Here is a 27031-nt window from a genome sequence, read left to right as displayed (position 1 = left end):
GCGGGACAACTCCCGGGCGTCCTGTCTCCAGCGAGACAATCCCAGAGGCGCCTCTCCCAACAGAAGCACCCAGCGGGACAACCCGCGGACACCCTGTCCCCAACGGGACAATCCCAGAGGCTCCTCTCCCAACAGAACCACCCCGCGGGACAACTCCCGGGCACCCTGTCCCCAACGGGACAATCCCAGAGGCGCCTCTCCCAACAGAACCACCCCGCGGGACAACTCCCGGACACCCTGCCCCCAACGGGACAATCCCAGAGGTGCCTCTCCCAGCAGAACCACCCCGCGGGACAACCCCAAAGCTTCTTGTATTCAACAGAACAACCCTAGGACCTCTTATAGTCAACGAGACAATCCACAGTCTTCCTCTCAGCGGGACAGCCCTGGAGCATCCTCCCCTCGATGCTACACGAAACGGGACCACCCTGGACCGTCCCCTCCCCCTCGCTCCGCTCAACGGAACAACGCCAGGAATTCTTCACCCCATCGTACTAACAAAGACATCCCCTGGGCCTCCTTTCCCCTCCGCCCGACCCAGAGCGAAGGCCCCCGAACCTCTTCCCCATCTCGCTCCAAGCAAAGTGAGGTTCCCTGGGCCTCCATTGCCCTTCGGCCAACCCAAGGGGACAGGCCTCCTCAGACCTCCTCTCCCACTAGGCCAGCTCAGCGCGACCCACCTCTGTCCTCGTCCGGATCTGCCCAGCACGGCTCGCCATCTCAGGCTGCGTCCTCCTTCCATAACCCGGGCCCCCACAGTGCCTCCCGGACCTCTTCACCTCTGTACCCTGCTACCCGCGGGGCACCCCAGACCTCTTCGGAGCCCTCCCAGCCTCCATGCTCGGTCTGTATTGGGCATCGGGACGCCCCTCGAGCTTCTTCACCTCCTCGCTACTTGCAACATGACCCATTCCCCTTCTTCCCAGAACCCCACGCATCTGAGACAGAATTGCCCCACCACACCCCCCCCTACATACCTCCAGCCGTGTGCATCGGACACCGGGATGCCCCCCGGGCTTCCTCACCCCCCCGCCACACCCAGTTTGTCCCCTTCCCCTTCCTCCCAGACACATCTGATACTGAGACTCAGTCCACCCAGCATGACCCTCCTCAGCTCCCCCCACCTGTGTGTATTGGGTACCGGGATGCACCCCGGGCCTCCTCTCCGCCACGCCAGCCCCCAGAACCCTTCCTGTTATTCCAGGATCTTCCCAGGGCCAGCACTGAGAGCCTCGTCCCCTCCACAGACTCTCTGCACGAGCCCCCCCACATGCCCACCCCCGTGTGCATCGGGCACCGGGATGCGCCCTCTTTCTCATCCCCACCACGCCAGGCCCCGGAGCCCTCCCTCTTTTTTCAGGATCTCCCAGGGACTAGTATGGAGAGCCTGGCCCCCTCCACTGACTCTCTGCATGGCTCCCCCGTGCTGCCTCCCCAAGTGTGCATCGGGCACCGGGATGCACCCCGAGCCTCCTCCCCTCCCCGCCACCCCCCCAGTGACCTAGCACTCCTGGCACCATCACCTCCGCCAGGCAGCTCAGGGGGCTCCCGGGGCTCAGCAGCCCCTGGGGAGACCAGGCACAACCTGGAGAGGGAGGAGTACACCATGCTGGCAGATCTGCCCCCGCCCAGGAGGCTGGCGCAGAGGGAGCCAGGGCCCCAGTGCAGCAACGGTGGCCGCACCCGCAGCCCTGGCCGTGCGGAGGTGGAGCGCCTCTTCGGGCAAGAGCGCAGGTGAGCTCAGGGCGGGGCCAGCCAGGTGGGCTGGGGAAGAGGCTCGGTGGCAGGACAGATGGAAGCTTCACAGGCTTAGGTGGCAGATGGAAAGGGTTCAGATCCCCACTGTGCCACTGACTGGCTGTGTAACCTTGGGCAAGTCACTTCTCTCTGTTTCCACATTTTAGGAGGTTTTTTTGGACAACGGAGTGATACTGTGTGTAGCCTAGTGGTTAAGATCAAAGGCCAGGGTCAGGTGGGCTGAGTTCAAATCCTAGGTCAAACCCACCCCAACAAACTATGTGACCTCGTGAAGTGATTTAACCTCCCTGAGCCTCAGTTTCCTTATCTGTAAAATGGGGATAATGCTAGTACAGTAATTTCAATAAGGTTAAACTCTCAAACCCTTTCTTTGATCCAGACTCACAGGTTTATTTTTTTTTCCTTCTTACATGAGAGAAAAGGAAGTACTTATGATATTTTTTCTGCTTTAAAAAATTTAAAATTTTAAATTTAAAAAATTAAAAAAAAATTTAAATTAAAACAATTTTTTTAAATTTTTTTTTTTTTTTTTTTTTTTGCTTTAACCAAGAAAACTCATGGGTCACCTTGAACTTCAGAGAACAGAGATGTCAGTTTAAAATGAATGGCAAAAACCACATATTTTAAATAAGAGAACTCCCAGAATTACAAATTTTGTAGAAGTTACATGTCACTTTTGTGAGACATGGCAACAGTGTCAGAAGTCCTTTCCATGTGTCCCACAGTGACCTTGGTCAGCAGGGACACACAGGTGGTTTATGACCCAGAGCGTTGGCTTTGGCATAGCTGTGGGGAGGGAAAACATTTTCTCCTGATCTGGCTGAGATTCCTTTCTCTGGCAGTTGCAGCGTCAAGAGTTTTCCAGAATTGGGGCTGGAATTCCATGAGTTAAGGTTAAGAGAACCCGAAAAAGTAGGTCTGGAAGTCTCAAAACCTCGGGTGTATAATTCAGTGCATTATAGTGTATTGACTGAGACGCAAAACCTCATTTGAGAACTTTCCACCACCCCAGGAGTGGGTCGTATTTTGCATTCCAGAATTTTTCTGTTTTCCTTGGGGCAATGTTTTCTCTTAGATTTGAATCTACTAGAGCAACCTGACCTCTGATTCTTCAAATTTCCTTCTCCAGTTAAGTTTTATCCATTTACTACCACCCAGGTGAAAACCTGTGGGGTCTCCATCATTAATGTAATTCTCTCTTTGGCCTTAAAAGAAACCACACATACACACACATTTAAAATTTTTTTTTAGTTAATATATACTGGGTTTTTTGCTTCGGGGGTACAGGTCTGTGAATCATCAGGCTTACACATTTCACAGTACTCACCACAGCACATTCCCTCTCCCTACCGCCCTGCCTCCAGCAACCCTCAGTTTGTTTCCTGAGATTAAGAGTCTCTTATGGTTTGTCTCCCTCCCTGGTCCCATCTTGTTTCATTTTTTACCCTCCCTACCTGCCATGACCCTCCGCCCTGCCTCTCAAATTCCTCATATCAGAGAGATCATATGATAATTGTCTTTCTCTGATTGACTGACTTCGCTCAGCACAATACCCTCTCGTTCCATCCATGTCGCAAATGGCAAGATTTCATGGTTTTTTTGATGGCTACGTAGTATTCCGTTGTACGTATCTACCACATCTTCTTTATCCATTCATCTGTTGATGGACATCTGGATTCATTCCATAGTTTGGCTGTCGTGCACACACACACATTTGAATTTTCTTAGGGCAGCTTTAGGTTCATAGCAAAATTGAGTCGAAAGTACAGAGATTTCCCATTCAGCCCCTACCCCACCTGTACATGCAGCATCCCTCTCCCCAACCCCGACTACAATAGCCCCCGCCAGAGTGGAGCGTTTTTTATAAACCCTGAACCTACATTGATACATCATTATTACCCATAGTCCGTACTTTACAGCAGGACTCCCTTCTGATGGGGCACATTCTGTGTGTTTGGACAAATGTATAATGACATGTATCTACCATTATGCTGTTACACAGAACATTGAACTGCCCTAAAAATCCCCATTTCTTTGGTCTTTTATGATTACTATTTTTGGTCCAATATCAATTTGCTTAACTTCGATTTTATCTGATAATTCAGCAGGGACACTAAAGGTCTTTAAACCACAGTTATATTTTCTTCTTCTCGTTCTTTTTTTTTTTTTTTTTCTTATGGGGATAACTTTGAGAGAGAGAAAGCATTTATAAGAGAAGTCAGGAATATGTTTATAATCTTGTTAACCGCTTAATTATTTTTCCATAGGTACTTATATTCATTTTATTTTACTCTTTTTAAAGTTGTTTACCTTTTTAAAACATTATGGTAGTATAATTGATAGACAAGAAAAATTGCATATATTTCATGTCTACATTTTGGTCAAGTAAACTATCTACTTTTTAACCAAGGCTTTATAACTCTACTGAAGACTTAAAGTTTTTTTTTTTTTCTCATGTATGGCACTTTTTCCAAATAGAAAAACATTTGCTGTCTGAAGATAAAATTTTAAAACCTATTTAAATATCTGTAAGGGACTAAAAGTTTTGAGTGGGTGGCTAGAGGATCATGCTTTTATGTTCTCCTATATATCAATTCAACATGTGTTTATTGAGCATCTACTCTGTCTAAGCATTGCGTAACTGAGCCTGGAAAATTTCTCTTAACGGGCTATCACATTAAAGCATTAGGTGTTTTGGCTTGAGGCTTCATTTTACTCCCCTAGATGCCTTTGGAATCCCTTATCTTAGCATCATATAAATACTTTGTAATTTCTTGAATTTAAAACAGAGCCTTCATGGAATTTGCTAGACTTGATGACTTTTGTTCTTTTTAAACGATTTTATTTATTTATTTGACAGACAGAAGTCACAAGTAGGCAGAGAGGCAGGCAGAGAGAGGTGGGGGGGGGGGAGCAGACTCCCTGCTGAGCAGAGAGCCCGATGTGGGCCTCGATCCCAGGACCCTGAGATCATGACCTGAGCCAAAGGCAGAGGCTTTAACCCACTGAGCCACCCAGGCACCTTGCCTTCTGTTTTTTAATACCCCCTCTAAGTAGAGTAGAGCCCATCCAAACCTCCAGAGGAAACATGTTTCCTTTGCCACACCAACACTGAGGAAGAGGCAGCCCAAGGGGATGGGCTTCTCCTTTGGCTTCTCAGAATGTTCTTGAATCCTTTCTTCCTATCTCTTGATTCCACATAGGGGAAACTTCTCAGAAGGGATGAGGGTTGGGCAAGCTGGAGTTTATACGGAGAGTGCTTCCACGCAAAAGATCACCCATTCTCCTGTCCGCCCTGCACCGAGTGGTTTTCTCTATTCTCCTCCCCAACCGAGTCACGTTTGGGGCTTTCGCTTTGTGGAGCCTCCAACGTCTGGTTCTGGGGAAAACTCCCTCTGAGGCCTCAGATCTCGCAGAGCAAGGAACCCCCCTGGTCTCAGATAGATCAAAAATGGAAGCGGATCAGGCAGCACTCAAACACAGAAGCCCTAACTCCAGAGGAGAGAAATTTGGTTTCTTGTGAGTCTTCTGCTCAGAACTCAAAAGAAAAACTTGCTGTTTTTAAAAATATTTTATTTATTTATGTGAGATCGAGAGTGAGCGAGCATGAGCAGGGGGAGATGCAGAGGGAGAGGGAGAAGCGGACTCCCCGCTGAGCGCAGAGCCCGAAGCGAAGCTCCATCCCAGGACCCTGAGATCTTGACCTGGCCGAAGGCAGATGCTTAGCCCACTGAGCCATCCCGGTGCCCCTATGGGTCTGATTCACAGCTACCCCAGTATGCAGGACAATGAACTGGAACGAGGGACATTTTACAGCTTAGAGGTTGGATGTGGCAACAATGCCTGGAGTCCAGGCATCTTAGAAGTGACATTTGCGTGGACAGTTTACGTTGGCCTTTCCGGGAATGTAGAGGATGTTTCTTCCTTCTGATCTTGCTCAGAGCTCTTTTACCAGCAGCTACGGTGGCCTGGGATGTTCAAGGCTAAGTGCTAGAAAGCTCTTAGTTAGCGAGGGGGAGGAAAGGCGAGCCTGGGAAATCCCAAACTCACCATGTGGACAGGAAAAGGGCAGTGAGAATGGGATATGGTGGCACGTAACTCTCTACATCTCCCCTCCCACCTCAGGGGGTGCATGGACAAACTGGGACGGTCAAGGGCTTGGCACCTGGAACATAGGAAGTGCTCAGTTAGTGTTTGCTGTTATGATCATGTGTGCACAGTGCCTGGCACACAGTAGATGCTCAATAAATCTTAATTCCCAAAAGGTCCAGTCTAAACTTTGTCTAGGGGTGAGTGGTGGGCTGCTCGTGGGGTGGTGGTCAGAAACAGTAAGTATTAAGTGAGACAGGAGGTAGTTGAGGCCAAGGCTAAGCGCCCCCCCACACACACCTGTACTTAAATTTTTCCCCACTTCATCGCCCTCCGAGGTAGATAGATTAGAGTGGTCGACCATCCTCATTTTTCAGAAGGGGAAACTGAATACCTGAGAGGATCATCCCTTACTTGGGGCGCTTCGATGTGGTCATGGTGGGGCTTCCCAGTCTCCCACATCTCCTCCTGTTGTGGGCGGGAGTAGAGGAGCAGGGATGCTGGGAGTGGGACAGCCCCAAGGTCCCTCAGAGGGGGGGCTGCGTTTGCTCATAGGAAGTCCGAGGCACCGGGGGCCTTCCAGGCCCGGGACGAGGGGCGGTCGCAGCGGCCCAGCCAAGGTCAGAGCCAACTTCTCCGAAGACAGTCCAGCCCTGCCCTCAGCAGGGAGGTGAGCACTGCCAGTCTGCCTCGGGGCCCCTGCACCCCCGAGATATGGGCCACTGCTTCTCCTCTCCCCCAGGGACCAGGCAGGGGTCTTGGGAGGGGAGGTCCTTTATGAAAGGGTCAGAGTTCCCATCATGGGCATCCGGCTTCCCATTCTCCCAAAGAGCCAGCAGCTCTTGGCAAAATTGAGAAGGACCCCACGTTAGTCCTTTGAAGATAGCCCTTCTTCAAGGGCTTAGGCACCTGCTATGTTGAGGCGTTTCTGGATGCGTCATTCCGGCTTTAAGGGCTTTCTCTTCCAAAGTGGCGAGTCGTATTTTTAAAGAAACTCTTAGAGAGCAAGGCCGACCCAGTGGAGTGGGGTATTGGTGGTGAAAATTCCGGAACCTGATAGTGCAGGTCGGAATCAGTACCTTGGCCCAGGGGGTGTGGGGGAGCAGGAAAGTAAGCAGCATTTTAAAGATCTCTTTCTGAAAGTGAGGAGACGGGGTGAAAGGAAAGAGCTGACCCCCCCAGGGAGGGAAATCAGGGACCCTAGGTGCTTTGCGACCTGCTGTCCTCCAGGCTGCTGCGGAGACACAGACTGCCTCTCCCCAGGCCTGGTGAGGACCAGTCTGTCCTACAGAGGGGCTGCCCGGTCAGGGTCCTGGAGCCTCACCGAGCCCCTCACCTCATCCTCAGGTAACCAAGCCCCTTGCGAAGCAGGCAGAACCGGCCCGGCGGAGTCAAGCGGAGCCGTGTCGTCCCAGGAGCCCTGAGAGGCGGCCTGAAGGGGACCGGCGGCTCCAGGGGACCTCGCTGCCCCCAAGGACATCAGCCAGGACCCCTGAGAGGGAGCGGCGGACAGAGAGACCTCTGGAAAGTGGCCGGGCAGGCCCAAGACAGCCTCTGGGGGGGTGGCGGAGTCAGGAGGGGCCTCCAGGAACCCAGGGCCCTCACAGACATCTGGAGAGAGGGTGCAGCAGCCCGCAGGAGGGCCCAGGCCTGGGGGACTGGCAAGGACTTGGGGAGCCCAGCCGGGGGCTTGCCAGAGCCCCAGAGGGAACTTGGAGGGGCCCTCTCAGGGAGTCCGAGGAGAGCTGGGAGCAGGAGGGTGGCCCGACTGGCCACAGGGGGCAGGCAGAGGCCTGGGAGGAGCCCCCCGGGAATAGGTTTCGGGAGGCCCCTGACAGGCCCGCTCTCAGAGGCTGGGCCAGCCTGCAGGAGCTGCCCAGTGCCCACCAGACTAAGAGCCCCCCAGAGAACTCCAGGGTAGGCCCAGAAGAGTTCTTGAAATCCCAGAGGCCTGAGATACCCACTACCATGGGCTGGGGGGCTGAGGGAACGCGCCCACCCCTGCACAGTCCTGAGAGGCGATCCGAGCTCGACTGGAAGGACCTTGTGGGCCTTCTCAGGGCGCCCAGAGAAGGGGCCTGGGGCCGGATAGAGGAGTCGATGCTCACCTCCCACCTTCCCAGGTTGGACTGGGAAGGCCTCCTAGAACTCCTACGGGCCCAGCTGCCCCGCAAGGACCCAGCTGGACACTGGGGTCCCCCGGCCCCAGCTTCAGGGGGTCCCCCGGCCCCGGCTTCAGGGCCAGAAGTGGGTTCCCCAGGCACAAATGGCACCCCGGAGCTAGAGCGACAGGGCCAGCCTGATGGCTGGGAGGAGTCCACCCTGGTCAACGGACAGAGCCAGAGCGCTGGGCAGTGGCCCGGGAGCTCCGCCCAGCCGCCCAGCCCTGCCTGCACCTCCACCCAGTGGCCAAAGACCAGAGTGACGAGGGGACCAGAGACCTCACCTATGGCTGGTCTGGAAGAGATGGGCCAGCTGGGGAGCAGGAGCCCTGCAGAGGGTCCCAGCTTGCCAGAGTGGGAGGTAAGTTCATCTCCCATGCAAGGGGCAGCCTGACAATCTGCCCCACCCAGAAAAGTATCCTTCGAAAGGCCTCCCTCCGGCTCCTGCACACCCTCCGAGGCTCAGCCCTAACCCTCCCTCCTGACCAGCACTTTCCCAGCCCCCAAACTGGGCATCAGTGATAACGACCCACACTCTTTGATGAGCAGCATTAGCTCCCATCTAAGCCCGGGTCTGAATGTTTTCTGATATTTTCCTCATTTAATCTCCATAGCAACCTGATGAGAAAGGCACCGTGTATTCACAGATCAGGAACCTGAGGCCCAGAGAGCACACAGCTAGTGAGGGCTGGGGCAGGCAGGCAAGCAAGGTGCTCTGCCCAGGGCGTGCCCCTTTCCATGCTGCTCAGGCTCTGCTTCCTGTGGCCTCTGGTGGCTCCCACCTGACCCTGGCTGGGACCGCAACCAGTGTGGTCAAGTCCCCTCCCCCACTGCCCTATTCAAAGTTCCTCAAAGTCCAGACAGCATCACTTAGCCCTCTCTGGCCCCTACAGCTTCTCTTAGGCACAGGGAAGAGGTTGTGCCAATGCTGATTGGGTTGCGCCAAGAGCTAAGCCCTGCTGTTTAAATCAGGGCATGTGTGCAAGGTAGGCCCAGGGCCTGGCACAGAGTGGGAGCTCACTAGGTCCCTTCCCTGCCTCCTTCGCCCCAGCAGCAGGGACCCTCTGCCATTGCCTGGAGCCTCTACCTGAAGATGGTGGCCAGGGAGGGTCCCGGAGGCCAGAACGGGGCCTCAGCTCCCTGGAAACACAGCACATGCTTTGGGGCACCGAGCTTCTCTTGCCCTGTAAAATGGGACCAGATGCTTCCCATCTAGCCTTCGCAGGGGTGGTATGGAGGCTCTGCCTGATCACCCAAACTCCCTCACTTCCTGATGTCCCACCCCACGCCGCCGCCTTCCTGGACGACAGGGAGGATTCATGCTGTCCCGGGTTCTGAGCCTGGTGCTTCACACCTTATGCCTCCCATGCCTCCACCTGAGAGAAGGCTTGGCCTCATCCAGCATTTACTAGGGGTCATGCATGTATCAGTTGTCCCCAGTGACCAAAACCCCGGTTTTTAACTGCCATGTTGTAAATCCTCTGAGCACAGGGCCTGCCCGGGAGCCCCTTTCGCTGTATTTCTCTGAGGCTTTTGTCTGCTGGCTCTCCAGTCGACTCAGTGCATGGACAAAAGAGTTGCAGGGATGAACCAGCTTGGTCCTGCTGTCTTGGCCAGAGGGAGTTCCGGGAATTTGGAGCCCCCTACCCCAAGAAGCTGTCAGGCTAATCAGGGAGGCAGATGGACCCCAGGCAGCTCGGGGAGGAGGGGTGCTCGGTCGCAGTGGATGCTGGGACATGGCTGCCTGGCCCCGCTCTGCTGGAAAGATCCTTCACTTGCATTTGCTCAGTGGTGAGGCCTTAGGAAGTTAGCCATTGCCTCCAGGGAGGGGCGGGAGCAACAGGTATTTAAGGGCATTTCACGAATGACATCGCAGAGGTATTTACCAGGTTGCTGGGGTGCCATTTGGTCCCCCTCTTTGCAAATCCTTGGCCTGACCTCCCTCTGGCCTTCCTCCCACCCCTCATTTGCTCTCTCTTTGTGGAGCTGTTGGCAGAGCTCCGCGGGACCATCTCATCTCCCTACCTTTGCACGGGCTTTTCCCATTGCTTAAAATGCTCTTCCCTTCCCTCTTCAGTCACCAAACACTCGTTCATTGTTCAAGTCTTAGACCAGGTGCGTTGCTCTGAGATACCTTCCCTGAGTACCCACCCCGCCTCTACATTGGTAATGCTTTCCTTCTAGGCTCAGTGGTTCTGCTCCCCTCCATCTGGCCACACTCAGTTACCATTTCCCCCATAAGAAAGACGGGCTGCATGGGGGCGGGAGCTGTGTCTACTTTATCTCTGCCCTTCTGGCCCCTGGCCCAGGACGTGACACAAAGGAGGAGCTCAACTTGATGGATGATTGATCAGGGAATCCATGAACCTTGAGTGCATGCAAGAAACAAATGGAGGGTGGGTCCATCATCATGGGTAGATGATGGATAAATGGTGGACAGTGGTTGTGTAAGTGGGCGATGGACAGATAAATAAGTAAATATACTATATAAAGGGCTGTTGGGTCGAAAGTTGGGTGGGTGATGGTGGAACAGGTAATGGGAGTTGGATAGATGATGTTGCTTAGATGACAGATGGGATGATGAACTGATGGAGGGATGAATGTGAGTAGAAAATAGATGGATGGATGGTGTGTGGAAGGGTAAATGTGGCACATGGATGATGGGAGATGAATGAATGTTGGAAGATGATGGATGGTTGGATGTTGGATGGGTTGAGAAAGGCTACATGGATTGAGGACGGATGGATGAGTAGGATGATGGATGTTGAATAGGTTAGTGAGTAGATAATATAGGGGTAGACTTTGGCTGGTTGGATGGATTATACATGGGTCTATGGATGTTGGATGCTAGATGGGTGTTGGATGGATGGATGACGAATGGTTGGATAAGAAGGTGGATACAGTCTGGGGAATAACATGGGTTAAGCTATGTTCTTTCTTATCTCCAGTTCCAATCAGAGGAGCCCGAGGAGTCAGAACCAAGCAAAGGCCAAGACTCACTGACCGACCAGAAGCATGCAGACTCGGTAGTTGGGTCATGGGTGTGGGCTCATAGGGAGGTAAAGGGAAGGGAAATCAGGTTGGAGGGCTGAGGTCCTCTGATGAGCTTTGGGATGGTCCAGACCAGGGTTGGCTCCACCATGGGGTCATCTGTGTGCCTGGTAGGGCCTTGAGAGAAGGGGCTCCAGAGGTTCTGGGTCGCAGAGCCATCTTTGGGCCTGAGGTTCTGCTTTTGACTTGCAAGGATGCCCTGAAAAGTCACTCCTCTTTTCTGGGCAAATGGCAGTTTGACCCCGATGATGACTGAAGGCAAGGCCCTTCTGGTTCTGGAGGGCTGGCCAGGCAGGGAGAAGGGGTAGAGATTCCAAGAGCTGGAGCCAGAGAACCACTGAAGAGGGCTAGGAGGTGCTGCTGTCCTCTGAGCCTGGATGGTCTCCAGGGCCCGGGGCGGTTGGGAGAGATGTGTGCTGGGGGCGGGACTCAGCGAGCCTGCCGGGAGGCCGGGCAAGCGACTGGAGCCCATCACTGCGCCCCGCCCCTCCCACAACCTGCCAAACAGACTGTTCTCATCACCCTCAGCCTCCAGAGAGGTGAGGTCAGAGCGGACAGCCTGGAGCAGCGGGAGGCAGGGCGAAGGAGACAGACTGCTTGAGGTTGTGCTTTCCTCATCCTGCCCTTGTTGCGCTGTTTCCTCGCTGCCGCCGGAGAAGCTGATTGGTGGTGGTGGGAGTGGGGGAGGCATCTGTCTGGCAGCCTGGAACCCCCTGGTCTGGCCCTGGCGCTCATCAGAGCTGGGCGGGGGCGGATTCTGTCCCTCCCCGTGCAGATGAGGGAACGAGTCATCCCAGGTCACACAGCGAGGCAGAGGCTGACCTCCAGCTAGAAGCTGGAGCTCGGGACCCCCATCCTGCAGTCCCTTTGATTGCTGGTTCTGTCCCGATTCCTCACGTGGCCTCCCCCAATGGCAGCGAGATTTTCATGGCTTGGTGGCCCGTCTCCCCGTCTGTGACACGAGAGGGGACAGAGGACTGGTCACTAAAGGTGCTTCTAGCTCTCACAGGGGCTCCGGCAACTTTGCTCTTCCTCTTTCTGGGTTATTTCTTCATACTTCCTGGGGCCAGAGTTTGGTGAACAAGGAAGAAATAGCCATCTAGGGGTCCCCTGATAATCTCCACCAACGTGGAAACCTCTCAGTATAGCCCCAGGCAACCAGGACTGGACAGAGCCGATGCCTGTCTTGTTCGCTCATTCGTTCATTCATTCATTCATCCATCCATTTATTCATTCATTCACGTACACTTAACCAGCACCTTCTGTATGCCTGAGTGTGGGCCGGGAGCCAACTGGATGCATGGAGCTCCTGGTCCAGTGGCCAGAGCTGTGCCGGGGGAATGTGGTGGCAAGGTGGGGGAGAAGCCCCTCCCCCAAAGCCATCCTAGGCCTGTGCTCTGATGCTTTAGGTCCCATTGCCAGATGATCTCTTGCTTCTGAAAAGTGGGGATGCCTGGACTCTGTCCTTCCTCTCTGCCAGTAAGCTGCGCCTCTGCTTCTCTGTGGCCTGTCTCCCCAAGGATGTCTGCAAAGGGGCCGCATTTGGGGGGCCTGCCAGGGGTGGTTGCAAAAGTCTGTGACTCATTCCTTTCCTGGGGGGGAGAGGAAGGCAGATGGGGGGGTACTTGTGTGACCTCTTGGTTACCGTGGGGAAGATGGACCCGGAGTTCCCACGTCTTTAGGTATTTCAAGAGAAGCTGGAACTATGCAATTATATGTTAATCTCCTGATTCTTTAACATTGGAACCTAACGCAAAATAATCTGAAAACCCTATGCAGGCTGAACACATGGCAGGGGTCTGCACGCCCCTCTGACTGGACACCGGTGGTCTGACTTTAGGGTGGTGAAGGGCATGTGTCCAAAGGCGCTGAGCCCCAAGAGCCCTATCAGGCGAACACCCCGTAGTGTGAATGAGTTAACAAGCTCTTTCCTTGGCAGCTCTGTGAGACGAGAAAGATGGGGGCCCTGGGCCTTTGAGGTGGGCGTGGCAGAATAGGCAGGGGAGACTGTACTCAGGGACCTGCCCCCCATCCCACCAAAAGGACCTGGGGGCCAACACTGGACCCTGTTTGACAGGCAGACAAGAGGCCAGCGGAGGGCAAGGCTGGGAGCCCACTCAAGGGCCGACTGGTGACCTCATGGCGGATGCCCGGGGACCGTCCCACGCTGTTCAATCCGTTCCTGCTGTCCCTGGGGGTCCTCAGGTGGCAAAGGGTAGGCTGGCTCCAGTGGGGTGGGAGGGATGAGGGCGGGAGAGAGTGGGAGGCGAGAAAGGACCCGTCAAGAGAGGGAGAGTAGGGGGTGGGGGGTTGGAGGCGCCTGCACGAGCAAGGAGAGATGGAAGCAGAGTCCTAAGGCCCCCGTGGTCTCTACGAGTGACTGCGATTTCCCACTTCCTGGACAGGACTGGGGCTGTTTTTGGTTTTCGGGGTCAGGTGGGATTGAACACACAGCTGAAAGCTCCCAGTCAGCACCTGGGCTAAGAGGAGCCAGGCTGGGGGAGGAACGGAGAGAGGGATGGCCTGCGGGGGGCTCTGGGATTGCAAAGTGTGTCTCAGACCTGGGCCCGAGCCTGTTTCACAAACATCTGGCATTACGTAAGCTACCCGCTGCCCTGAGAGGCCTGTAAACACTCGGGCCTCTGGTTCAGGGTTTCCTCAAGGGCGGGGAGGGGAGGCAGCTGTGACCCACTCCCTCCTGCCTCCTTCACAGCAGAGACAAGCGGCCTGGGCCTCCCCAGGGACCACTGGCAGGCTCGAGGGCTCTCTCTTCTCTTAGTGACAGGCTGACTCTTGTACTCTCGTTGGCTCTGGGTCTGGCACTAGGCTGGGCACCTTAGGGACAGGACACCCATTTTGCAGATGATGGCACGGAGGCTCACGGAGGTGAGCTGACTGGCTGGCGTTGCATTGCTAGGGCTTAGAGAAGCCAGCCTCTTGCTGATTTTCCTCCTTCTTAGATGAGAGAATGCCTGCCGCGAACCACCCCAAGCCTCAGTGGCCACATCTGCGTAAAGGGGAAAAGTCGATAGCGACTCTCAAGGCTGCAGAGAGAGCTCAGGGAGATCCGGATGAACAGAGATGGGGGGGGAGGGGCGTGTCCAAACACTACCTTTCCCAGCCACTGCATGATTGCCTCTATGCGGCTTTTGGTGATCAGACAAACATGTTAGCCGGGCACGGTGGGACCTTCAAGCCCTGGGTGAGATGATAACCAGCATGTATTGGGTGCCTCTGTGCTCAGTTCTGCGTCCCATATGTGACATGCCGTGGCCATGCCGGATCGCGTGGACTCCTCAGCACCAGGCACGCTGAGTATGGTGCACACTGTCCATTTTACAGATGAGAACATGAAGCTCAGTGAGGAGAGAGACTGTTCTAGGTCACAGGGGGGCAGAGCTGAGATTCGGTCCCTACTCGCCTTGACCGCAGAGCCCTCCCATCTCCGTGCTTCCTGCTCTCTTCCGAGCTGCTTGCAGCCCTGAGAATCTTCACGGATTTTCCCCATTACACAGATGTGGCTACGGAGGCTCATGAGTTGGCAGCCGGTTTCTCATCTGGGAGGGAGAACAGTCAGGAGCGATGGGATGGAACTGCCAGCAGGGACTCCCAGACAGTTCCTTAGAGCGGCTTCAAACATCTCTTGGGTTGGAGAGTGAATCGGTCCCAGGTCAAGAGCCAGGAAGCCCAGGCTTGAGTTCTGTCTCTGTCTCTAACGTGTATGGCTTTGAGCCATCATCACCCTCTCTGAGCCTCACGGTGTTATCCTCAATCAAGTAACAGTTGGAGATGGATAACCCTGCAGCTTGGTGGTGGCCCTGGGTCCCTGGGTCTGTGCCATCTCTGTCTGAACCAGGACAAGCTGTGGCAAGGGAGTCATTCCTTCACCTTCATCGGACCTATGTTTACTGAGGACCTACTGTGGGCTGAGGCCCTGGGCTGGTCTCCAAGATAGAGGCAAAAACACTCTTGTCTCTGCCCACGAGAAGCTCAGTGTGATGAGGACACTGACACGGAACTGGTAAGAACACAGCGTGGTCATCCCTTTAGTGGCCGGATATACAGACTAGCAGGGAGCACCGGACCAGGAGAGTCTCTGTGCTGGAGGCACTTCGGCTTCCTTTGGACTGAGACCTGGAGGGTAAGGAGGCATTTTCTGAGCAAACAAACATTTGGAGAGACGGAAGGGAGGGGCAGGAGAGAGAGGGAGAGTGTATGTGTGTGTTGGGGCACAGAGGACAGGAAGAGAAGTGTTCCAGACCCGGTGGGGAATGCATCGTGTAGTCCCATCCGAGGTACAAAGGACCTGACTTATTCTGAGAATTCCCAGTGGCTCCATCTTCTGTGTCCCTGGCATGTACAATATGTGTGTATAATAATGGAAGACAACAGGTAAGGGTCCGATTATGATGGACGCTGACTGCTTGGCACAAGTAGGCAGAGCTGATCTACTAGCACCTGGGAGGTGTTGAACTTGGAGCAGGGAAGTGATCTGACAATCGCTGGGTTGAGGGTACTACAAGAGGAGTCCCAGAGGCCAGGAAAGCAGCAAGGAGGCTGGTGCTATCAGGGGCCACTGGGCCAGAGTGCTGGTGGCTGGGGAGGTCTTCTGTTTATTCACTCACTCTACCAAGGACCAGACGCCTGAGTGAGGTACAGGGGCAGAGTGGGAAGACTCAGCATGTGGAGGCAGGAAGGCGTGTCTAAAGGAAGATAGGCTGGTTTTCAGCCTCATTCCTCAAGGGTGGAGGAGAGGCACCCAGAGGGAAATGCAGGGAAAAAACTTCAGCTCCCTGAGCCTCTGTTTCTTTATCTGTGAAGTAGGGAGAGTAATTAGAGTTTTGTGGGTTTTTAAAAGATTTTATTTATTTATTTGACAGAGAGAAACGCAGCAAGAGAGGGAACACAGGCAGGGGGAGTGGGAGAGGGAGAAGCAGGTTTCCTGCAGAGCAGGGAGGCTGGTGCAGGGCTGGATCCCATCTGGGATCATGACCTGAGCCCAAGGCAGATGCTTAACGACTGAGCCTCCCAGGCGCCCCGAGAGTAAGTATAGTCATGACAGCAATAATTTTTGAACTCCAAACTGAGATGGAAGAAAATTTAAAGGGCAATTATTCCAAGCTCTCCTGTACCCCGCCCCCAAACGTTAGCTAGCTAGGGCTAAAGGGGTTGTTCTAGGCGCTGTACTTAAATTAACACTTCATCCTTACAGGAACATCACGACATAAGAGCATTATTCCCTTTTACAGAGGGTGAAGTTGAGGCCCAGAGAGGCCGAGTACCCTGCTGAAGGTAACACAGGGTTTGAATCACAATTCAAATTCCACCGCTGCAAGGCTCAGAGGAGCTCCTGCAGGCAAAAGGCCTCTTACAACCTGCCAAGTGCTGGGAATGTGAGAAACGGGTGTAGCCCACATCCAAGAACCCAAAACTGGGTTCTTAAGCCCAGAAAGACCGGCTTGGGAGGAGGAGCCATTTGGGGAATGCCCTACCGTTCCAGAAGTCACTTTGTGCTTAGATTACGTGCTAGGAATCCCGTCTCTTCTTACTGTGACCTTGGGCAAGTCGGCCCACCTCTCTGAGCCTCTCTTTTCTCATTACTAAAATGGGGACGGGCACACCTCCCTGTCAGGTCTTTGGTGAGGCAGAAACTAGGTGACACAGGTAACGAGCGGGGCTGGGCGAGGGGGACCCGCTGAGCTGTTGGGACTGGGTGCACTGCCCACGTCTCCATCAAACCGAGGGGCCGAGCCGTTAGTGGACCCATCGCTCCGTCCGGCGGCTCGCGGGAGCCATAACAGGGCGACTGGGTGCCACACCCGGCTGCCCCCGCCCAGCACTGCAGCGCCCGGGCCGGGCCGAATCACCTGCACGTTGAGTCCTTCCTTCCTCCCTGCGCGCCCGCGGCCGGAGTCCGGCCCCCGGCTCCCTCCGCCCCCATCCGCCCGCCCAGACCGCCCTCGCGCGCCCGTCCCGTCGCGGCAGGCCCTGCCCCCGGGCCGGCCCGCGCTCCCATTGGTCCGGCCGCGGCCCCCGCCGCTGTTTGTCCTGGCTTTCTCGCCGCCCATTGGCCCTCCCGGGTCCTCCCAGGAAGTTTGAAAAAAAAAAAAAAAAAGTTTTATGGGCGGATGGAAGGGGCCGGGGCAGCGCCGGGGAAGGGAAGGGCTGGAGGAGCGGCGGCGGGCGGCCGAGAGGGGCGGCGGCGGCGGCGGCGGCGGCGGCGGGATTCCCGCGCTGCTGGGCCCGGCCCGAGAGCCCTTACCACCTTCCTGCCTCCTGCTCCCGCCGCCCCGGGGCGCCGCCATGACGGTGAGTGCCCCCGCGGGGCAGCCCCTCTGCGCCCCAGGCCGGGCGGAGAGCGACGGCCCGAGCCAGAGCCGAGCCGTTCCCCTCCGGGGCACCCCCTTCACTTCCCGGAGGCGAGAGGAGGTCTCGGCCGGAAGACAGGCGACCCCAGCAGCACAGGCCGGCCGACCTGCCTCAACTAACCCCCAATTTCTTCCTCACCTTTCCCGGCGAGGAGCCAGGGCGACCTCGACGCAGTGGGAACTCTCTGTCCTGGGCAGCCCCTTCCGACACCCCCCCCCCCCGACCCACCGCAACTTTAGCTGGACCAGTCGCGGGCAATTTGGGATGGCCGTTTCCCACCTCCCCTCCAGCTCCCTTGCATTCTCCCGAACTGCCGTACCGGTAGGGACTCCCAAGGCTCCAGGCAGTGGGAGGGAACGAGGATGGGCCTGGTTTGGGTCTGGGGTCTCGTCCGGGGCTGGAGAGAGGCGCTCCCCGGCTCGAATGGGTCGCACAGAACCATTCGAGGTCTGGGAGGGCTGCCTACCCGTGTGGGCGCTGGCCCGAGGTTGGGTGGGTGAGAAGGAGCCGCCTCTTTGCGCCCGTCCGGGAGCCCATGCTGGGATTTTTGAAGGGGCGCTGGGGCCTTGGGTGGGGCAAGTCCACGAGCGACGTGGGGGACACGATGGCAGAGATTCGTCTTTCTCTTGGGGATGGACATTACCCAAGTCACTACCTGTACCTTAATGATCACATCGGGCCCCACAGCCGAGTTCACCATTATTCCCATTTCACATTTGGGTAAATTGAGGCATGAGGGATGAGGGGTGGTGTTGCCCTGGGTTACCCTGAGCGTAAAGGAAGGAGTAGCCTCTTTCCAGGTCAGTCTGGCCCCTTGACCATGATGTTCTGGAAGGGAGGGGCGGGGCTGCTTTTGGTTTCTGGCTAGCGCCTTAGGGAGGCTCTGACAGCCTGGACGGGTGGGGTGATGGAGTGGAGCTGGGTGTGTTTGCGCATGCGCACCTCCCCTTTCCTCGGCTAGTGGAGACCCTGACAAGAAGTGGGCTGGGCTGCTGAGGGTTGGCCCTAAGGGCCCCTGCCCCTGTGAGTGTGATGACCTGGCCGCTGCTTGGACTTCCTCGGCCTCCGCACATCCTGCCACCTCCCTGCTGGCTCTTCCTGTAGTCAGCAGCCTCCCTTTGGTCAGTGAGCAGAGAGGGATGTGGGGGGAGGCGCTGAGTCAGTGTCCTGGCCACCCACCCTCAGGCCCCCAGGCCCCGGGAAGGATGTTTGCATTTACTGCGGGGTGCCTGCCAGACCCTGAAGTGGGTGCTTTCACGTTACCAGAGTTGATCCTTTAAGGTCGATGATTTTAACTTCCCATCTAACAGATGAGAACGCTGAGGTATAGAGAGGGGAAGTAACCTGCCCGGGTGACATAACCAGTTAGATAGCCCCAGTTTTCTTTCTGGGGCTAGACAGAAATGTACTGTTGCCTTTCAAGGGGAAGCGCATGGTGAGGGGGCTGCTTCAGGCCGCCTGTGGGGGGTACTTGGAGGGACAGCATATCCCTGCAGTGGGAGGGGGCTTCCAAAGGAAGACACCCTCCCGTGATTGGAGGATTTTGTCAGATGGAAATGGACTGGGGGAGGGAAGAGTGTAGACAGACACCTTGGTTGTGTTTGGGGAAAGGTGAGAACATAGAAAAGGGGCCTTGAAAGGAGGGCTTCAAAGGCCAGGAGAAGCAGTTTGGGCTTTGATCAGGGGCACTGGGGAGCCAAGAAAAGTTTTGGAGCAGAGAGATGGCTCATGATCTCTGCTGACAGCGTTTGCTGGGTTCATCATGGCTGCCTTCATGCCTGAGCCTGCCCCAGCCTGGTGTCCCTCCTGTGTCTTCTTCACACCCTTTCCCTCTCTCCTGACCCCCAGCCCTGAGCTCAGAGATCTGTAGGGAGCATGTGGTAAAGTTGCCGTGAATGGGTAAAGCCAGGCCTGGAGTCCAGATCTGCCCCACCTCCTTTAGCTTTCGCCCAGTGCAACCCTGCCCTTGGAGCCTCCTGCCTTAGCCACTGCCTGGCATCAAATTATATACCTGTCCACTTGTTTATTGTCTGTCTGTTTCCTGAGTTCCACCAGGGCAGGGGCCACATCTCCCCTTCGCAGCTGATTTCCTGGCCTCAAACAGTGCCCGGTGCTTTAAAAAAAAATTGTTTTTCAACAAACATTCCCTTAGACTGGAGGGTGAACAGGCATGTCCCTAACGGTGAGTTGCTCCTATTCTGGCCTGTGAGGGATAAGTGAATGGCTTCGAGACCATCACAAACACAGCAGAGGCTGCAGGAGGGCACTTTCTGGCATGGTGTGTGGTGTGTACTGGGAAAGGGGCCACAGAAGTGGCAGTTAAGCTGGGTCTTAACGCACGAGTAGGGGTTTGCCTGGTCCCGGGTGGAGGAGGAAGCCTGGTATTTCAGCAGAGGACATGGGCTGGTGTGGAGGGCCTGGAGTCCTGATGTGTTGCCGATCAGAGAGCATATGTGGTGACGATATAAAGATGGGGTTCCCTGTGCAAGGGGGATGCCGGCTGGGCGGGTGAGCTGAAGCTTGTGTGCTGTCAGGCAGCCAGACCTCGTCTTGCAGCCCCCTGGAGGTTTGAAGCAGACTTGTGACACTTAGACCTTTTTGAGGGGGTCTGCCCGCCAAGCTTGTGTTTAGAGGGGTCCGTGTCAGTGATCCAGGCAGGTGGGAGGCTGTGCTGACCTGTGGCCGTGGCCATGACCCAAAGGAGGAGAGAGCTGGTCGGTACCCCTGGAGGGACAAAGGGCAGGTGAGCTTTCTCAGGTGGAGGAAGGGTGGCTGGGCCCTAGAGGCCATGTGGGAAGGGACAGCAGGAGAGGTCTAGGCTGGCAGACCTGTTGACCCTGGACAGGGGTTCCCAGGTTACTGCAGGACCTTCCCTGTCAGCGGATTTAAAATCTCATTTTGGCAGCCTCCTCCCCTCCTTAAGGTCAGCATGCTTTCTAGCACCCGGGGTGGTGAGCAGCTTCCAGAAGGTCACTGAGCTTCTCCATGTGTAGCTCATTCAGCCCTCTCACAAAGCTTGGGGGAGTGCAGGACCTGCCCCCCCAATATGTGCTGTGTTAGATAGCCAGGGGTCAGGGAGGAGATGTGATGTTCGCCCCACCCTCTGCTTTCCAGGCAGCGCTTGGGGTCCCAGCCTGTCATCCTAGTTGCTCTCTCCTGGAAGCCTATGGCCAGCCTCCCAACCCTGGCCCAGTCTATGGGCTGGGTAGTCCACTGGTCCCTTCCCAGGAGCTTTCCCCTGGACCAGCACAGGGGTTTAGACCAGGAAGGTAAAGGAGGGTAATATTTATTCAGCAGGCTTTTGCTGACACCCAGTCACAGCATGCCAGCCTTGGGGTCACTGGAGGTCCCCATCTGAATGGAGGTCACCCAGGTGATTTGGTGGCCCCGAGTGTAGCTGCCAGTCTTCGGTCTTAGTTTGGGACTGTCCTAAGCAGCCTCTGGCACTGGTGGGGAGCAGGGTAAGGGCAGATGGAGAGAGACAGGACGAACACAGCCCCAAGGTTTCCCAGCTCCTGAGAGCAGAGCCCGGGTCCTCTCCCTCATACAGGTAGGCAGGGAGGGGCTGCCCTGCAGGGGTGGGGATGCGGGCCTGTGGAGATCCAAGGGCTCTGGCCCCACAGCTTGGGCTCTGGATGGCTCCGGATGGCTCTGGATGTCCAGGCTGCTGGCACAAGCCCCTCGTGGGCCACTTCCTCCACCTGCAGAAGAGGAGAATGGGGAGGAAGGCGGGTCAGGGGAGGTAGCCAAGTCAGGTGGCTCCGGTTACCAGCTGCTGTCTCTGCTGCCCACCCCACTGAGCCCTGCTGCAGGCTCCTTCCACGCAACCAGCAACCAGACACCTTGGCCTGGTGAGGCCATGATGCCGGTGCTGATAGGTGGGCTCAGGGCCATGGCAACAGGTGGCCGCCTCCTTCCTGCCCTGCAGCCTGGCCCGCCCCACTCTCCGCCCTGCCAGGGAGCAGGGGCTGACACTCTGCTGAGCGGACCAGGACCTACAGAAGTCTGCGCCTGGGCCAGGAGGGTCTGGTGGCTGGAGCCCATCAGATGGGCGTGGCCAGAGAAAATGCCTGGATGAATGGCTGCTTCATCTAGGCCCTGGGTGTTGGGGGGGAAAAAGGGGGTACCTAGCCTACAGCCCTCTGTGGAACATGCTGCAGCTGGGAGCCCCCAGACCCCGGGCCCGCATCCCGCTGGGCAGCACCCACCAGGTGGGGCTTGCCAGGACTGAGGTACCACCTTCCTGGTCCTTCCAGAGATCTGGAGGGCACCAGAGGATCTCTGACCCTAGCCTGGGCCTGACTCCCATCTTTCAGGGTCTCCAGGAGGCATGGAAAGGGCAGGCTGGTCAGAACACGGGAGAGTCAGTGAGTGGGGGATGAACACATGAAGGCGTTTTCCTCGTGGGCCTCCCGGCCTCTTCAGTGAGGGCAGCTGGACAGTTGGCTTGGCCCTTCTGGTCCAGGCTGTTCTCAGTGCTCTCTGGCGTCTGTAGGCAGAGCCACTCTGTCTCTCACTGTTCGGTGAGGAGGTAGGCTGGTTGCAGGGGGGAGCCTGGACATCTACGGTGGATGTCACCTTGCCTGCCCTCTTGGCTCTCAGAGACTGTTGGGGAAAGGGGCCAGGTCTGCCTCAGTGGCTGAGAGCCTACCTGGAATTGGGGGTTACCTGGGTCCTCAGCGCCCCCATCTCCTGGTCTCTCTGGGGGGCAAGATGGGTGCCCACTCCTCCCCAGTTCTGGTTGGCTCTCCACCAGCCCTAAATCACCTGCCTGCTCATCTTCCCACAGCCCGATCTGCTCAACTTCAAGAAGGGATGGATGTCGATCTTGGACGAGCCTGGAGAGGTAGGAGGGCTGCAGCGAGAGTGGAGGGGGTGGCCTGGGCAGCTTCGGGGCCCCAGTAGGTCCCTGGGGACAGCCCAGGAGGCTGAGCTGCTTCCACGGCTTATCCACACCTCTGGATAGCCTGGCCTCTGAGTGGAGGGGGTCCAGGGGGGCCAAGAGTGGGCACCGTGAGGGCAGGGGTTTCTCGTTCAGTCCCAGAGGGCCTTGGGCTGGGGGCGTGGGAAGGCAGAGGCTGCGGTCATCTCGGCCTGCTAGAACAGTCCACAGGCCTACAGGGCCTCAGGACTAGAGACCTCCTTGCCCCTCATCCCCATGTGTCATCGAGAGGCCCTGGGCCCTCTCCCCTCTTGACGACGCTGGCTGAGTCTGGGATGGAAGGGCTCCAAGAGATCAACTGTCCTGAGACTGCGGATTCCCAAGGCCTCAGCCATGCAGGAGCCTCTCCCTCCCCACAGAAGTGGGCCTCAGAGGACCAGCCTGGGGCTCCATTGGTCGATCCAGAGCTTCCTCTGGCCTCAGGAGCCACATCTGTGGAATGGGCATGAGGGACAATGACGATTCTTTCCAGGGTGGACAACAGGGTCAGGGAGGTCGAGACATGTAGGGTCCCTGACAGAGCTCAGCCAGTAACCCTTCCCTTTGTCTAATGCGTCCATCCTTAGAACGAGGAGGGACAGCGGCCTCTCGCTGGCTCTGCCCTTTCAGCTGCCAGGCTGGATGGAGTCTGGGAGCTGGAACTGGCTTCCTGCCCACTCAGCCCGGGAGGGGACGGCTCCCCGCCCCTGTCCTGCATGCGCCCGTGGCTCGGCCTGCGTGCAGCCCACATGCCTGGGAGGGCTCAGAGCCAAAGGGAATCTCATTGTGTTTCCTACCCACATGTTTTATTCCCTCCAGCCCACAGCCTTCCGTTCCTGCTGCCTGCTCGCCAGTCGGCGGCTGGCTGTGCTCCAGGATCACACAAGGCCTGGCACCCTGCCAGTGACCCTTCTCAGCCTCCCCACCCAGGGTCTCTGGAGGGCAGAGATGATGGGCCCCACCCAGAACTGGCCGCTGCTCATCTTCTTTCGCAGGGTTTTGGAATGTCCAAGCTGGAAGGGCCCTGGGAGTTCAGCCAGCTCAGCCCCTGGGTACACAGACAGGGGACAGGCCCACATCTGAGCTTCCAGCTCTTCTGGGCCTAGTAGCCCCTGCAGTAGAGCCAGGCCTAGAACTAGGGCTGCCTAAGGCCACGGAACTCCATCTGACTCCTATCTCAGCCATTGTAAATTAGGCCAAATTAGGCAGGGGCCAAAGAGACGATTTGGCACAGAAGCCCTGCCCTGCTTTGTAGAGGGGCAGTTGAGGTCCTGAGTGGCAACTCAGGCCATTGCTAGGACAGTCCCCAGTAACCTAGTGCCTGACGCTATGCTAAGTGCCATGAGAGACATACAAGGAAGGGATAGATACTTCTAACCTCACAAGAGGGCTTAGGAGACTTCTTATTAGTCCCGCTTGCCAAGCCAAGAAGAATAAAACTCAGAGAGGTCAGGATACCTGATCAAAGACACACAGCTAGCAAGGGATAAAATAATTGTAACCTAGGTCTCTTGGATGCTAAACCCTATTTCTTAGGAGAGGCTGTGTGCAAAGAAGTCGGAAGTGTCATTCTGGCACATCCTTGAAAACTTGCCATCTTCTTAAGGAAAAAACACTAAGTATTTAGCCTTAGACTTGGGTAGAGTTTGTTGGTGTGGGGGAGCCCCTGGGGGGGCGAGGACGGGGTGGCATGTTCTGACCCTGGGAGTGGGCGGACTTCGACTGGCATTCCAGTCAATGGCCAGAAGCCCAGGGATGGGCTGAGCTTGGAGAATTTAATAATGAGCTGTTCTGCCACCCCTCCCCTGCCCTCCACGGCCTGCCTGCCGGCCTCACCCCACTGGAGCAGACAGGCACTGCAGAAAGGGGCCCAAGTCATAAATGTGCAGAGAATATCCTCTCACAAGCTGAACACGTGTGTAACCAACACCCGGCTCAGCGAACAGAATAGGACCCACGTTCAGACGCCTCCCCCCAGGCCACCTTCCATTCACTCTGAGACACTTGACCTTGGCTACTGAGGTGACCTAGAGGGGTCTAGGGGAAGAGACATGTAAAGTTCTGCTCCCTGACTTGCCAGGCGAATGACCTTACACAGGTCACAGCCCCTTCCTCGTCTGCACTGGAGGGATTGCGTGTAGGAACCATGGTGATCTCGATGGAGAGGGTCAGGAGGGCTACAGGACTGCCAGCACATCAGAGAAGGGCTCCCAGAAGGATAGGGAAGGTGTCGGCACTGAGGAAAAGCCAACCCATTTCATAGATGCGGCCCCTGGAGGGGCCAGGCTTCAGATCTGGAGTTTCTGTCTCTGCTCTGTCCCCTGCCCCCTGGGCCATCAGCAGGGCAGAAGAAGGTGCCGTCAACCCAGCAGCACCGAGGACAGCTGCAGAATGGTGCTCACACCCCCCCGTTTTGTCATCCCCCGCCCCACAGCCCCTCTCCCCTTGCTCATTTTTCCCTCTCCTTCGCAGTGGAAGAAGCACTGGTTTGTGCTGACGGATTCCAGCCTTAAGTACTACCGGGACTCCACCGCTGAGGAGGTGAGACCGAGTAGGGGCGTTCTCTGCCCCTGTCAGGTGCTGGGGGGCCCTGGAAGGGGATCGGGGCGGGGGGCCCGGGGCGGGGCAGTGGAGGGCGTGGACCATCGTGGGCCTCCCTGCGGCAGGCCGATGAGCTGGATGGTGAGATCGACCTGCGCTCCTGTACGGATGTCACCGAGTACGCCGTGCAACGCAACTATGGCTTCCAGATCCATGTGAGCCTCGTGCAGCCGGGGTGGCATGGGGGGGCAGGGGGCGGGCTTCGTGACTGGCTCCTGTCACCTGCTGTCCCGGAGGTGGTCCTCAGAGCTGGTCAGAAGCTCTGCTGCCAACGCCTGGCGTGTCTGGGGAGGCCCCAGAGATCACAGGTGGCGGGGGAGGGCGGGATGTTGGGGAGATCCTGGAGCCACCGGTGGAGGGAGCTTTGGCAACCGCCCCCCCAGCTCCTCCCTGGGGCAGGACCTCAGGTTCCGTCCTGCGGGGAAAGGACCACCCTCCATGGGGTGCGCAGTGGCGAGGGAGCAGGGGTGGGGGGCAGGGCTGGCCATGTGGCAAACCTGCCTGCGGGGTGGACTTGCAGACTAAGGATGCCGTCTACACCTTGTCGGCCATGACCTCGGGTATCCGGAGAAACTGGATTGAGGCTCTGAGGAAGACTGTGCGACCCACCACGGCCCCAGATGTCACCAAGTATGTGCCAAGCCGGCCTGGGACCTTGAGGGAGGCACCCACCCCTGTGTCCCTGAGTGGGGTTTTGGCACCCAGCTGAAGGCCCCGTGGTTGTACCTCCGGGGCCTCAGTTCCTCCATCAACAGAATGGAGAGAGGCAGTGAGCATTGTTGGCACTCACCTGGAAATACTTGGAGGATCTGAGGTTTGCCTGCCATCCCGTTGTGGTCCCCACATCCTGAAAGGAGGGGAGGGGACCTTGACTCTTTGGAGAAGATGCCAGTGAGTCAAAGGCCCCCGAGAGGTAGCCGACTGTCTGGAAGCCGTGGGAGCCGTGTCTAAGCCTGTGCTGGGGAGAATGTGTGGTTAGGTCATCTGGGTGAGGTTCTCACCCCACCCGAGGTCACCGTGCAGGGGGGTAGGGGGACTGGGCTGCTGGGAGAGCCCCCACACAGTATAAACGCTCGCTCCCTGCAGGGGGCTGGGAACCACAGCAGTTGGATAGCACGAGCGGCGTGTGGTGGTGGGGGACCCACGTCTGAGCCCCACTCCTGGGCCAAACTTTAGCTATTCAACCCCAGGCCAGTGACTTCCTTGTCTGAGGGTCCGATTTCTCATCTGTTGTGCTGAGCGTGACGTCGGCTTCATAGGAGGGATGTGCGCAGAAGCCCCCTGTGGACTCGGGGGCTTCGCGGCTGGACTTTCAGTTAGTCTGTAGGCCTGGCGGCTCTAACAAAGAAGCCCCCCACACACACACACACAAAGAGGCAAAAATAAGGGAGCACTTGCTTTCTGTCTCTAGAACAATCCAGAGGTGCATGATCCAGACCTGGTGGGGCAGCTCCGTGGCCCAGAGCTCACACCTTTGCGTCTGGCTTGGTTCTCACGGAGTCCCAGCCTGGAGTCCAGCCAGGGCATGGCCCGTCCTTTAAAGGGAACCACACCCCTGGCCAGAATGTAGTCACGGGGCCCCGCAGCTGCAAGGGGTGCTAGGGGTGGGGTTGGCTGGCTCACTTATGTGCCCCGCTGTTACTAATGGAGCAAGGGGAGGCCTGCCGCAGTCAGCGCTCCGGTCACCGTCCAGCTCCTCACCACCATTCACCTCGTCTTCCCTCTCCTCCCATGAGCCCCTGGGGCCCCGGACCATGCCTTAAACCACACTTCTGGTGACGATTCTATGACCAGCACTGGCCAAGGGCCCTGGTTGCTTTGCACACTTGCCCTCCCCGGGACCTCGTGTCCGTTCTGTGAGCGGCTTTGTGGGCCCATGTTACAGATGAGGTCCCTGGGGGCCCAGCAGGGAACCCAGCTCTCCTGGTGCCTCTGCTGCTGAGCGTGGGCCCTGGAATGGTTGCCAGGGTCTGTTAGTGACGAAGCCCAGGTCCTAACCTCTAGATGGGGGTCCGGTCCTGGCCGGGGGTGGGCAGCGGGGCTGTGCTTCACTCCATCCCCTGACGAGGCTCTGCTGCCC

General features: G+C 56.8%; 1 protein-coding gene across 1 annotated transcript in view; it reads left to right on the top strand.

Moving 5' to 3' along the window:
• TRIOBP (TRIO and F-actin binding protein) overlaps positions 1 to 27031 on the top strand; it is a 51477-nt gene that overhangs the window by 11783 nt on the left and 12663 nt on the right. Inside the window, 9 exon segments of the mRNA XM_059402042.1 lie at positions 1 to 1734; positions 6403 to 6517; positions 7195 to 8370; positions 10958 to 11035; positions 13138 to 13275; positions 22219 to 22275; positions 24823 to 24891; positions 25017 to 25106; positions 25472 to 25581. The exon segment at positions 1 to 1734 is cut by the window's left edge and continues 2 nt beyond it. Of these exon segments, the coding sequence (XP_059258025.1) occupies positions 1 to 1734; positions 6403 to 6517; positions 7195 to 8370; positions 10958 to 11035; positions 13138 to 13275; positions 22219 to 22275; positions 24823 to 24891; positions 25017 to 25106; positions 25472 to 25581 (3567 nt within the window).

This window comes from Mustela nigripes, chromosome 6 (assembly GCF_022355385.1).
Source record: "Mustela nigripes isolate SB6536 chromosome 6, MUSNIG.SB6536, whole genome shotgun sequence".
In the NCBI taxonomy this organism is placed as follows: domain Eukaryota; kingdom Metazoa; phylum Chordata; class Mammalia; order Carnivora; family Mustelidae; genus Mustela; species Mustela nigripes.
This window is presented reverse-complemented; position numbering and strand designations above follow the sequence as displayed.